General features: G+C 38.3%; 1 protein-coding gene across 1 annotated transcript in view; it reads left to right on the forward strand.

Annotated features, from left to right (window-relative positions):
- The window catches only part of PARP4 (poly(ADP-ribose) polymerase family member 4), a 136,716-nt gene extending 126,515 nt beyond the window's left edge, over window positions 1-10,201 (forward strand). Inside the window, exons 33-34 of the mRNA XM_037156956.2 lie at window positions 4,356-4,488; window positions 6,956-10,201. Of these exons, the coding sequence (XP_037012851.2) occupies window positions 4,356-4,488; window positions 6,956-7,151 (329 nt within the window). The 3' untranslated portion in view covers window positions 7,152-10,201. The remainder of the gene's footprint in view (window positions 1-4,355; window positions 4,489-6,955) is intronic.
- The last annotated feature ends 3,966 nt before the right edge of the window (window positions 10,202-14,167 follow it).

Here is a 14,167-nt window from a genome sequence, read left to right on the forward strand (position 1 = left end):
ACCACAGTCAACACGCAGCACCGCTTCCCCGCTGTCTCCTCCCGGTCGCTCGCCTGGTCACTTGCTCGGTCGCTCACTAGGTCCAACCCTGCGCCTGGATTCCGCGAGTCTGGATTCCGCGCCTGAGCCAGTCTGACCGAGTCCTCCTGTGCAACCCCGCTCCACCAGCCACTGGTTTCGCCCCTTACCAGTCAGGCTGAAGAATTTGTTGTTAACGGACTTCTGAAAAGTTCAATTTTCCGTGTTCTGGCTGTGATTTCTGTTGCTAATATTTAGTTGTCCCTAAACTTGGTTGTGTGAGAAGGCACGGCACATCCACCTATACCTCCATCTTGGCGGAAGTCCAGAAGAGTTTCTTAAAGCAAAAAAAAGAAAAAAAAATATATATATATATATAGCACAAGCCATAAAGGAAAAGACTAATAGTCAACTGCATTAATATCAGAATGTCTTTTTCATTAAAAGTAAATAATATTTAAAATGTGAGACATGCCACAAACTGGGATAAAATATTTGCAACACAGATAATCAAAGTATATACATACAGTAGAATATTATTCAGCCTTAAAAACGAAGGAAATTCTGACACTTGCTACGATATGAATGAACCTCAAATACATTACACTAAATGAAATAATCCAGCAACAAAAAGACAAATAACTGTAAGATTCCACTTATATGATGTACAAAGAATAGTCAAATGCACAGAGACAGAGAATACAATGGTGGCTGCCATGGGATATGGGGAGTAGGGAGTTTGTTGGGGAGGGTTATTGGTTAATGGGTACAGAGTTTTTAGTTTTAGAAGATAAAACAGTTCTAGAGATAGATGGTGTTGATGACAGCACATTAGTATTAGTGCTAAATTATACACTTAAAAATGGTTAAAATGATGACTTTTATGTTTTGCATATTTTACTACAATTAAAAATACTGATTTTTTATACTTCAGTATTTTAGTATTTTATATTTAAGTATTTGTTATATTATTTACACCCCTACATATATATTATTTTCAGTTGTATCTACTAAATGTTTAATTTTTAAACCTTCAATGTGTACTTGGGAAGATTTGAAATAAATTTTTTAGGATCATCAAGTTTTGGTGATTTGATGTGGGCAGTGGAGGGGAAGGAGGGTTGAGTGTGAGAAAGGCAAATCATTAACTGGAGACTGAGCCTGGAAAAATGCTAATAAAGTTAAGTTTGGGATATTTAAATTTTGAGATGTCTAATAGATAATGGAAACAAATATATAGTTATGATATGAGGCTAGAGCTCAGGAAGAGGTCAGAATACTATTTGAAGCCATGGACCATGTGCTTGTATAGAGACTACCTACAGAAAAAGGTAACTTAGGACAGACAAGAGGTCATCATGCCATCCATGGGCACACCACAGTTTAGTGATCAGATAGAACAGGAAACACAACAGGCTGAGAAGGAATGGCAGAGCAATAAGAGGAAAGCTAGAGAGGTGAAATTTCTGTATGTATATACCTTTCACATGAGCGTTCCTGTGCAGCTCTGTATATTTCCAGATTATCTGTTATTCCTCTGCATGTGTGGGCTTTTCTGCCTTTTTTCCTGCAATGTAGTCTCAAGATGTTGATATTTTCCTCTAACTTATTTTTATACTTCTGTACACAGCTTCCATTCTCTTTTATCCTTTTCCTTATTTTTTTTCCTTCCCCTTCTGAATTTATTTTTTTATATGGCTCTGATATATCATTTTGATATTTTATCATTTATGATAATCTTGAATTATATATTTATGATTTATGTGTTGCTTATTATTAATATCACTTAAAAATTAGTCTACAATTTTATATGTAATACTAAAAAGCAACCTCCAAAAGAAACCTAAATTAAACTGTCTCCATTTTTTCTTTTGTCTTCACTGATTTTCTTTTGTGGGATAATGGATTGGGTTTGTTGTATTGTTTTTTAAAATGTCTTTAATCCCACCCTGGTGGCATGGCTCAGTGGGTTCAGTGTGGCCTGTAAACCAAAGGGTCGCTGGTTTGATTCCGTCAGGGCGCATGCCTGGGTTGCAGACCAGTTCCCCAGTAGGGGATGATTGAGAGGCAACCACACATTGAAGTCCTTCACTTCCCCTCTTTCTAAAAATAAATAAAATTTAAACCAAAAAAGTGTTTTCAATTCCCATTTCCTGTGTTAAAAAAATATATCATTTTGGTATTTTCAGCTCTTTGAACAATTTAAAATAAATGTTGTATGTGCAGCTATGTACATACTATGCATAGATCCTTTTGTCTTTTCCCCCCAAACTGTATATTTATAATTACAAGACACGGTTTTGTGAAAACCAGTCACCCAGAAAATGAGACATATTTGAGTCTTCACAGATATTTTGTATTATAAAGTGTTTTCTCAGTTACTGTATTTTATTTTCAATAACACAGTGGCAATTGGGAGAGCACCCAGCCCCAAATGGCTGTAATAGTGTTGATTTTGGATAGTTAGGGAAGGTATCTGACAGAAATCCTAAAAAGGGAAGTAAAAGGAATTTAACAGTTTATTAAGTTTTTCTTGGAAAAATGAATTGAAAGTTGCAGACACTGAATACCGTTTAAAGAGCCTGTTGAAGATCGCTTTCAAAAGCAATGTCCAGTCCCAAATCAGGATAGTGTTTACCTTTGAAGAGCTGGGGGATGGGTTGAAGGACAAGTGGGGAGGGCTTCAACTTTGTAGTATCTTGTTTCTTTTAAAGAAAAGGGAGATATTTGAAGCAGATATAGGAAACTGTTAAAAGCTGACCTGCCCTGCAATGATAGGGATATTTTACACAAGGGTGGTTGCAAAACAGTTTATTCTTGTATCATTATTTATTAATTATTGTATTATTTCCCATATGAACTATAAACCTGCTTTTGTCCACCCCTATATTTTTCTCTTTACTTTTCTGTATGTTTAAAATATTTCATAATCAAAAAACATTCAGTGGCTCTGTTGTAGGAGTGCAAATAATGCAACTACATATCAAATATCTTAGATGGAAATAATTTACCTGGGAAATTATCAGATGACTCACTGTGCTTTAATGATGATGAAGATTGTGGAAGAGGAAAACTTTCCCTGTAACCCTCTCTAGGTTTTTGGCTGAGACCACCACCTCTACCCCCTTAATAAAAGATAGATTATAACAAGAGAAAAAAACTATTTTAATTATGTACACACACATGTACCTGTGCCAGTGTACCTGTGCCCACAAAAATATGAGTCAAAAGGCAGCCAGGCAACTGAACTAAGAAAAGGGATAGTGGTCTGGGGCTTCAAAGTGGGGGAGGCAATTCACCCAGGTGAGAGAAAGCAATGTCTGGAAACAGATGTTTTCCCTGACATGCAGATAAGTCCCCAGATGAAAACATTACCTCTGGTAGTTATGGGGGGAAGTGAAAAGTTTTTACTGAGTCTGCTGAGTCTTGATTACCTTCAGTTCAAAATTATCCACATGCCAAAGTGGCACATTCTGTGATGGCATGTTCTGAACCCCCTCAAGGTAGCTGTGGACAGTCTAGTTTCATAAAATGTGAGATTGGAAAAATAACAATATTTGAAATCTAGCTTATTGTATAAAGTGATTTCAAATACATGACTTACATTTTTGAAAAATAAAGAGTTTTAAATTTCTGCGTCCAATATATGTTAACTTTCATTTGCAATTTTGTCATTTCATAATATAGTAAGTAAAATGTCTTGATTTGGATAAATAATAATGATTACAATAATCAAAAGAACAATTTAATTGATCTAAAAACTTATATTTCATACTTCATGAAAGGGGCTGCCTCCCCTCTTGAGTCCAGTGAACTACAAAATAAGGGGAAAGGGCTGAAAGCTTTTATAAAGAGTCAAGCAGGAAACAAGGAAGAAGTACTTGGTTTGTCTGGGGGTGCATATCTCACCGTATTTAGAAAGATCAAAGTATAGGTCCAGAGATTGAAATAATCTGATACACTGGTCTAATCAACCATATTCATTGTCTATTGTATATTTAGGTTTTCTCCTCTGAGCTATTTGTAGCCAGAGCCTAGAAGCTGAAATTTTCTCTGCATAGTTCAGACTTCTTTGGTTATTAAAGATGGCAAGGGGGTGGAAGTCTGGATCTAATTGTCTCCTGACAGCCTTCAGGATAATATGACAGGCATATGTTCCCATCCTCCTCATTTTTTATTTAAATAGCAGACTAATTAAGAACCTTGAAAAGTAATAGTTTTATGATCTGCTAATGTGGTTTAGTTTCACAGTATAAATTCTTTCATAAAACTTTTATAAATGGGCATAGTTGAGGTGCAGAGTGTCCAGCAGACATAAAAGAGTTTTCTACTTTTAGGCATCAAAGGAAGAGAACATCTTCTGGACCTGATTGCCACTCTTCTTGTACTGCAGTTTCTTCGCACCAGGTTGGAACAAATGGGAATAGTCTTCAAATCCCTAATGAAATTGGACGATGCCTCCATTTCCAGGTTTTTTGTGATGTTTTCCATTTATATATATATTTTTTTAATATCATTTAATATTTAACTAAATTTTTCCATTTAACTCTAGTACTAAGCAACTGACTTATGTTTTCAATCATTTCTTAAACCTAATAAGAAGCCACACAGAATTTTAAGTACAAAAAGAACTTCTTCACAGGATATGTTTTTTGCTCACACTCTTCTATTGGCAGGGCAGACACAGAACTTTTGCCTCTGGCTGCACAGGAAACCGGAACTCAGAGTTTAAGTGTAGCTTACAATGGAGCCTGGATCTTTGACTTCTGGCTTAGACTTCTTTTCACTATAGTGTACTAATTCTATGTGCTTTTGAAAAGTCCATAATCTGATTGTTGGAACTAGGCCTGATCCCAACAATTGCAGGGTGTGGGCCAAGAATACAAATGCAAATCCACATGCTATATGTCTGTGTATTTAAGTTGTAAGTTAAATTAAAATATGTTCTAAAGTTTTACCTTGATAAATCCAACTTTATTACCACCTAGAAGATCAGGTTCAAATTTAGGATTCTAGGATCACTTTAAGTTTTATGCCAAAATGTTGCAGTGTGGAAAGAACTGGTTCTCAGGCCTTGGCTGCTAGCCTTTGGCTAACCCCTGGTACTTTACCACACAACAGGCCTTAAGTGCACCTATGAATACCCCTTAACCATCAAAACTCCATCCATACCCCATGCAAATGACCACCCTTGTGTATACATATACACATGAATGTAATTTGCATGTTTTTTTAAAAGGCAAGACAAAAGGAAAACTAATAAAGCTAAACTAATAAATGTATTATCTAGAGGAGGAAGAGACAAGGATGAAAACTAGGTTTCTCCTAATACACCCTGTTTTATGATTTTGACTTAGAAGCTGTGTAAATATTTTTCATAATAAAGATCAAACAAATATCAGAGAATAGAGGTTATACATATTAAATTTTACATGGGAATATAATTAGCAGTTCCCTAGGATGTGAGGAGATAAACAGCAAGACAAAAAAGAGGGGAGAATTGAAACTATGAACAGAAGGCAATGTGTACACCTTGTTTGGATCCAGATTTGAACAAAATCCATTGTATTTTTAAAAACACAATTAGGGAAGTTTAAATATTACTTGGCTATTTTGTTATATTAGGGAATTATTTATAACTGTTTTTAAGTGTCATGTTTAAGAAAAAGTTCTTATCCCTTAGAGATACGTATTTACAGATGAAATTAAAATAAATTAGACCTAATTTTACTGTCTCACAAAGAGACACTTCTGTTTTGACCTTCACCAATATGGTAGCTTCTAGAACAAGTATTAATAACTTTGAACTTACTTTTGAATTGCAAATCGAAGTATTAAAGCAAGATTTTAAGAAAATATGGCTCTCACTATATTGTCACTGTGAAAGCTAAATGGTTTGTTGGCACTTTAATAAATAAAATGTTTAAATAACTTGATTTCCTGTTTATTGCCTATTTAAAACTTTTCTATTTTTCCTACTCTATGATGTATATAATATGAATGCAGTAGCATGTTGCATGGTGGCATATTAAAAAAATTTTCACACTAGTGGATTAGTCAGCAGTCTCAAGGCCACCTGAATTAAAGGAAAGCCAGTTGAATTAGTGAGAATATTTAAAATGTTTTGTTGTTTTCAGTTGCTAGTAACTATAAGTAGACTAATTATTGAGAAACAAATCATTTAACCACTTTGGCCTGTTGCTATTTGGTGTGTCCATGTCATCATGATATTCACTGCCTACTCTGTGCCAGGGGCTGTTAAACATGTGTTCTGTTAATCCCCCCAACAACCCACAAGATCACATATTGTTACCATAATTAAAAATTAATTTAAAATTTTCAGAATTTTTCTGAGTTTTGAATAGACTTGAATATTTGAGTCTAGAATATTTGATAGCATTTGATAGACACAAACTTGAAGTTTTTGATATGCACATTTTACTAGTAAATTTATGTGACAGAGTTAAATATATGACAATTTCATAGGTGATTATCAGGTACTTTGCAAATAACTAGTCAAATTGAGACTTCCTGGTACAATGAAAAGGAGAGAGAACTGGAAGCCTAGTTTGTAAAATAGGATTGAGGTTGTACATGAAGAATGGGTAGGATTCAGATGTAAAATGAAAAAGAATAACAATGAACAGATATATGAAGGCTAGAAGATGCTTGAACTGTCCCAGAGGTAGCTGGAAAGTCTGTGATACACAGTGGAAGTGATGGGTGTAATATGCTTAAAAATGCATTTAATAAGTTAAAAGTATGTCAGACTGGTAGAAGAATTTTAATAACCTGTCAGAGAACTGCTTTTATTAAATATCTTCATTTTTGACAGAATCATTTTGTCTGAGTTAACATGCTTGATTTGGTACCACATTACATTTTATATGTAATTATATTCTAAAATTGATGGAAACATTGCTTTTTTCAAATCTAGGAATATTCCCTGGGCTTTTGAGAAAATAAAGAAAGCAAGCGAATGGGTAAGAAGAACAGAAGGACAATATCCATCTATCTGCCAAAGGCTTGAATTGGGTAAAGACTGGGACTGTGCCACTAAACAACTATTGGGAATCCAACCCATGAATACCACCTCTCCTCTTCACAGAGTTCTTAATTATGGTCAAGGCTAAAACAGATGAAGCTGTGTTTTAAACTTTTTCATGCTTCTACCTATAAAATAAATATTAATAGATACCTATAATGAAATTTAATTATGGTTTTATCAAATATAGCAATGTCACTTCAAAATAAATGGAAGCAGAATTGATTTAATGAACAAGCGTTAATAAAGTAAAAATTACAGTAGTACAGATTTCTTGTATTTACATGTTTTAAGGTGGTAAGACACATTTGGATAGTCCTTGAAGCTTGTTGCTTGTCCCCTTTGAGGAGTCTGGACTGAGCAAGCTGGGAAGAAACAAGGATCTTTGGCTGATGTCCACATTCCCATTTCCAGGGTCCTGGATATCCAGACCTTGACTGTGGATCCTCAATACTCCTATTTCTTAGACAAACTGTATGTCCTGAGCAATGCTTTCATGGCTCTTGCTTTTGGTGTTGGAATCTCAAATCTTATCACCAAACCAAGGTCATCTAAATTTTCACCTATGTTCTGGAAGTTTTATGGTTGTGATTTTACATTTAGGTCTATGATCCATTTTCATTTACTTTTTGTGAGAAGTGTAAGGTCCACTTTCCTGCACACTACCCCTCCTAGGCCATTAACGTCTACCTTTACATAAAATTCCAGTTTCTTAAGGATACAGTCTGGCTATCTTCCTACCTACCATTGCTGCCATTCACCAACTGTCCAGCACTGCCCCTCATTCACATGGTTCAGGATTTCCCTTCCTGCTGTTAGTCCTGCCTTCATCTTCATTGACTTCCAACATCCTGATGTGTGACCAACCCATCCTTACTCCCTGGGCTTGAACTGCAGCTTGTGATCCTGTTGGTACCCCAAAACAAGAGGCTTGTGAGGAATTGCCATGGGGCCTTCTCCCACCTGCCTTTGTGTCTCCCTGGAAGGCTATTATGAGATGGTTTCTTGTCACCTCCTAGTTCTGATAGGTATGAAGCTTAGAATACAACTGCAGACTAAAAAAAAAACAAAACCTAGCTAGAATCAGTTCCTCAACAATGTGTTCCACAACTCATGTCCCAATTATCTAGCTCCTTTGGGAGTATGGGACAAGGGGAGATGGTATCTTTTACTATTCTTCCACTTGTTGTTTATATAAGTAATAAATCATCCAAATCTACAGTAGCTTGTTTATCTTTACTGACAGAATCAGTCCGGTCTTGGCCTTGGCTTTGGCCTTGCCTACTTGCCATAATCACAGAAGATAAACAATGTTTTCATGGTTTATTAGATTAAGGGATTTAAAAGATTGATAAGACCCAGTAACAGAATAGGTGAGTACAGATACTTCCTTACTGGAAACATTATACTAAAACAAAATTTTGCAATTCAAGTATTTATCAAAATTTAAATCACTACCCTCTTTTGACCTATAAATTTCACTGAAAGGAATTCTACTTCCAGAAATTCACCTTAAAGAAATATGGACACACACACAGAAAGACGTACCGTACACTAAAACTCATTTTAAAATTATATAATTGGGTATTTGTATTACATAAAAATCTATCATGTCATATTCCAAAGTGGTTACCTTTGAGTAGACACTTTATTTCTATTTTATATATTTTGGGTTAGTTGAGAAATTTGTACAATTACTTAAATTTTTTATTTCAAGATTTAAAATATTTTGCCACATTTTTATGAATTTAGAACATTCTTCTCTTTCTTTTTCTGCTGTTGACTTGTTGAAGAAACAGGGTCAGTTGTATGCCCTATAGTATGTCCCAAGTTCTGGACTTGTCCATTTGTTTCCTTTTCTCTTTCCTCGTGTTTCTTATCTGACTGGAAATTAAGTCTAAAGTCCTAAGTAGATTAAGGATCAATATTTTTGTCCACAGAAGCCACGGAGTCTGGATGTTGTTCTACTATTAACAATGCTCACATTGATAAATGGGTTTCCAGTGATGGTGTGTTTTCCCAAAATCTGTGGAGAAATACTTTGGCATCCAGTTCCTAACCCAGCTTTCACCTAACAGTTTTGTCACCTGAATCATTTTCATGAAATATTGTGATTCTCTTTTCTAAACTTATTAGCTGGAATCCTTCGAAAATAATGAGCTTTTCCCCATCAACTAATGGTATTTGGTTATATTTTTAAAAACTTATTTTACAAAATGTATCTAATTATTACAATTGTTGTATCTTCCTTTTATAGACTGAATCCTTGGAAGGCAGACTCTGCTCATTATATTCCTAATGCCTAGTACTGTCCATTTTGTAAGCTCAGCAAATGACAAAATAATGCACCAACTCAAAGCTGATTGTTTTTAGCTGCACCACCTCAAAGATGTGTTGCTCATGGAGTATTCTTTAGTTAACCTCATAGTTAAATTTAAAAAGTTAATCTTGTAGATTAAGCAAACCGTTGGAAGAAACAAAAATAAAATGCTTGCTGTCATAAAGACTTTATTTGCAGTTCCAAGTGAGAAAAACATTTACACTTAAGTGGACTTTTCCTAGCAACTTTGGGTTACTACATTGTTTATCATTCACAATCTGGAGAAGATAATTTTAACACATCCTCTGATAGTTTTTTATTTTTCAATTACAGTTTACATTCAATACTATTTTGTATTAGTTTCAGATGTACAGTTTAGTGTGATCAGAGAGAGGATCACATACTTTACAAAGTGGTCCCCGAATACATCTAGTACCCACCTTCTGACAGACCTAGGTAGGCCTAGCAGGAATGGAAAATCAGGCGGGAAAACTGTACTGTGGTTAACTGTACCCTGGGAAAACGCCTGCCGACCCTACCCAGGAGAGACAGATGCCTGGCTACGATTGGGGTCCGAGGTCGGCCTATGCGGCATAACAGGACGCACGCAGCTTTAACTTGAGCCTGACAACATGTATCAAGAACAATGGTCAACAGAAATGGCACCCAGCAACCAGCTCTAGCCAATCAGACTCTGACAACCCAATCAGTACCCCTCGTGGGTTTTTGCGGTTAAAACCCTGCCCTAAGCGCGTCCTAACCTCCCTTGGTTGGCTCCACTTTCCCTCTTATTCCCCGCTAATAAATCCTGCTCCTTAGCTCGCTACATCTGTCTGGTTTCTTGAGCGACTCCGACCTAACACCTGCCATGTACCTAATTCTGATATTATTGATTACATTGCCTATGCTTTACCTTACATCCCGTATTTTGTTACTGCCAATTTGTACTTAATCCCTTCACCTTTTTCACCCCACCCCACCACACCCCCGTCATGTATTTTCAACAGAAAAAAACACCCAGATTTTACCTGGAAAACCAGATTTACAGACTAATAATAAAAAAAACTGTCCTTATCTTTAGACGATACTCACTAGAGTGTACAGCTCTCTCAGTTGTTGACACGCGTCAGCCGCGCCTCAATCTCACGTGTGAATTCCTGGGTGTTAGGCTCCAGTCCCTGGAGTCTCCGGAGTTGCCCGCGCTTTTCCTAGAAAGCTACGGATCAGACTATAGAGGGTGAGGGCCAGAGTACAGCCAATCCTCTCCAGCGCCGGTGCTCTTCCTGGAAGCCCGACCCCTCGATCCCTCCCCGGGCCCAGGTAAACCTGCGGCCCGACTCCTGCTTGCCCTTCCGCTGCGACGAACCCCCCACGATTCTGCCCGGCTCCTCCCCACCCGGTTTTAAAGCACTCTATCTGCTCCTCTTCCGCTTAGCGCCCAGCGGCCCGCCCCCCCACTTCCTGTAGATTATGGCGCGCCCGCCTCATCGCGATTGGTTGGTGAGCGAATGGCTCTGGACTCCGGGTCCGCCATTGCTAATTCCTCTCTAGTGGCGTCACAAGGAGCTAGCGGACGAGGGCTGAACGGTGCGAGCTCTGGGCGTGCCTCGCGACTACCTCGGCCGCTGCGGCTTGCGGCTCTCCTGCAATGGCGGCAACGGTTGCAGAGGGGGGGAGCGTTGCTGCCGTTCCCGTGTCGGGCTCCTACAGCGAGCCGCGTGTAGGCGAAGGCAAGGGAGCCGTGGGCGATGAGAGGGACTCGGGCACGAAAGGAGCGGAGGCCTTGGGGGACAGCGAGGAGGACGGGGAGGATGTGTTCGAGGTGGAGAGAATCCTGGACATGAAGACCGAAGGGGTGCGTGAGCCGGCCGGGCCCGCGGGCAGCGGAGGGGGAGTCTCGGGAAGTTGTGAGGGTTGCGGAGCCGGGACCGTCTGTGGGGGCTGGGTGTGAAGGTTGGTGACGGGTGTACAGGGCACTCGGTGTTGACACACCTGGTTGGGGCCGAGCTGCTTGAAAAGGGTGACTTTGAAATTAGCCTGCATCTCAGAGGCCATGTCCACACCTTCGATTCAGTTTTTGCCAAAGCCATAGTCAGTTTTCTGGTGTGAAATCATCGGGATTATCGACTGTAACTTAAAAATAAAAACATTTAATCGTCGATTAGCCCAGTATCTCAACCCTAAAGGATGCATTCAAAGGTCTTTAGAACCTGACCACTGCCACCCTTGTACCCCTGGCATCATTAGATAACTGCTAACAGCCATAACTAGCGACCTTCCTCTCACCGCCTGGTGTTCACCCTTCCCCTTTCTGAGTCCACCTTTTTCTGCCTGTTTTGACTATGACCTCCACAGTAGTGAGTTGCGTTCTCCTCTAGCCTCTGTTTCGGCGTGTAAAGCATCGGCTTCCTTAAATGTTGGTCTGCTAGAGTGTGGCAACTTGAATACAGGGAATATGATTTTGTTAATCTTGGTACTTAATCCAGTGCCCAGTGTGCAGTTAGTTCTTAGTGTATATCCCGTTATTAAATGAGGGAATGAATTGTGAGCTGGAAGCTAGAATGAAGGGGAGGGGTGACCAAAGGCCCCACATGGTAGTCATACCTTTATTTTGGATTCTTTTCATCGTCTATTAATTTCCTATTCGTCATGTGCTACCCTATGTGAGTTTTTTTGTTCAGTCATTGAGCAAACTTTTTAATGAGCTACTGTGTGCAAGGGACTGTGTTGGGTCCTGAGGATATAGAGATGATTGGTCGTGTATGCACTTGATGTTGAAAAGTACTGTCCGGTAAATAAATACTATTTATTTATTAATAGTAATAATAAATAAATGACATTGAAGTCCAGTGCCATTAATTCTATTGTTAGTTGCAGTGCAGTAAAGACAGGAGCATTTTTAGGTATAATTTTCCCAAATATATTGTATGTGCCTTGAGATGAGAGGTGGAGCTCACCTCCTACTGTTTTGTATAACCTGCATTTAACACAATGCTTCACATACAGAAAATATTTGGCTAGGAGAGTAGTATCTTTAGAATTAAGAGTGTTCGCCTATTCATACAATCTTAATTTTGCTGGTTCCAAATCCTCAAAAGTACATAAAGCCTCAAAAGTGGATGAAACTAAGAAATAATATTAACAAAGTAAAGGAGAGTTATACTTTAGTATAATGTGAGTAAAAATTCTAGTTCTCTTATGCTGGCTTGTGTGACTCTGTTGGAGTGTTGTCCAGTAAATCGAAAGGTCACAGTTTCCATACCTAGTCTTGGCACATACCTAGGTTGCAGTTCCATTCCCAGTTAGTTGTGTGGAACAACCCATCGATGTTTCTCTCCCACGTCCATGAGTGTTTCTCCCTCCCTTTCCCATTCTAAAATCAAATAAGCATATCCTCCAATGAGAATTTTAAAAAGTCTAGTTTTCAGGGCCCTGAATTTGTAAATGAATGAGTGATTTATAAGATAAAAGCTTAGCAGAACAGGATTATTGCATTTACCGTATAAATGCTGAGTAAGCCAATCTGTTGATAAACCTGAGGCCTTGTTGTTGGTTTGTTAGGCCTCTCTGTAATCCCAAGGTTTGAATTACCCAGTCTGGGATTTCTGTTCATAAGCCACTGGTCTGCAGTGTTCTGTTACAGGCTAAGACAGTCGCTATGGTGAACCCGGCTAGGGGGATTACTATTAACACTGAGTTTATATATTAGCTGTGTCCCTTAGTTTATTGCTAATGCAACTTTTTCTTGTCAGAAAAGTGAAATGAATCCAACAGAATCTCAGGGTTTTGGCTTCAATTTTGAGTAGGAGTCATCTTTATATAATAAACTGGCACTTTTCCTAACATTTGTGACTATTTGATTATTTATTGTAAGTAAATATTTTTATTATACAGCTTAGTGAGTTATCACAAAGCCAACAACTCTAACCCCCATCCAAAGTAGGAATTATTTTTTTTATTTTATTGATTATGCCATTACATTTGTTCTATTTCCCCCCTTCATTCCCCTCCATTCTGCACACCCCTACCTCACCATTACCCCCTTTAGTTTATGACCACATGTCTCAAGTTCTTTAGATTCTATATTTCCCCTACTATTCTTGCCCTCCTCCTGTCTATTTTCTACCTACCATCTATGCTACTTACTTTCTGTACCTTCTCCCCCCTTCTCCCACTCCCCTGAGGCTAACCCTCCATGTGATCTTCATTTCTATGGTTCCACTCCTGACCTAGCTGTCCTCTTAGTTTGCTTTTGTTTTAGGTGTGGTTGTTAATAACTGTGGGTTGGCTTTCCTTTCACTGTTCATCTTTTTTATCTTTTTCCTAGATAAATCCCTTTAACATTTCATGTAATAAGGGCTTGGTGATGATGAACTCCTTGAATTTGATCTTATCTGAGAAGCACCTTATCTGTCCTTCCATTCTAAATGAAAGCCTTGCTGGATAGAGCAATCTTGGTTGTAGGTCTTTGGATTTCATGACTTGGAATACTTCTTTCTAGCCCCTTCTTGCCTGTAAGGTCTCTTAAGAAATCTGCTGACAGTCTGATGGGAACTCCTTTGTAGGTGACTGTCCCCTTATCTCTTGCTGCTTCTAGGATTCTCTCCTTCATTTTAATTTTGACTAATGTAATTATGGTGTGCCTTGGTGTGTTCCTTCTTGGGTCCAACTTCTTTGGGACTCTCTGAGCTTCCTGGATTTCCTGGAAGTCTATTTCCTTTGCCAGATTGGGGAAGTTCTCCTTTATTATTTGTTCAAATAAGTTTTCCACTTGCTCTTTCTCT

Source organism: Artibeus jamaicensis, unplaced genomic scaffold (assembly GCF_021234435.1).
Source record: "Artibeus jamaicensis isolate MK-2021 breed Jamaican fruit bat unplaced genomic scaffold, CSHL_Jam_final contig_2002, whole genome shotgun sequence".
Taxonomy (NCBI): domain Eukaryota; kingdom Metazoa; phylum Chordata; class Mammalia; order Chiroptera; family Phyllostomidae; genus Artibeus; species Artibeus jamaicensis.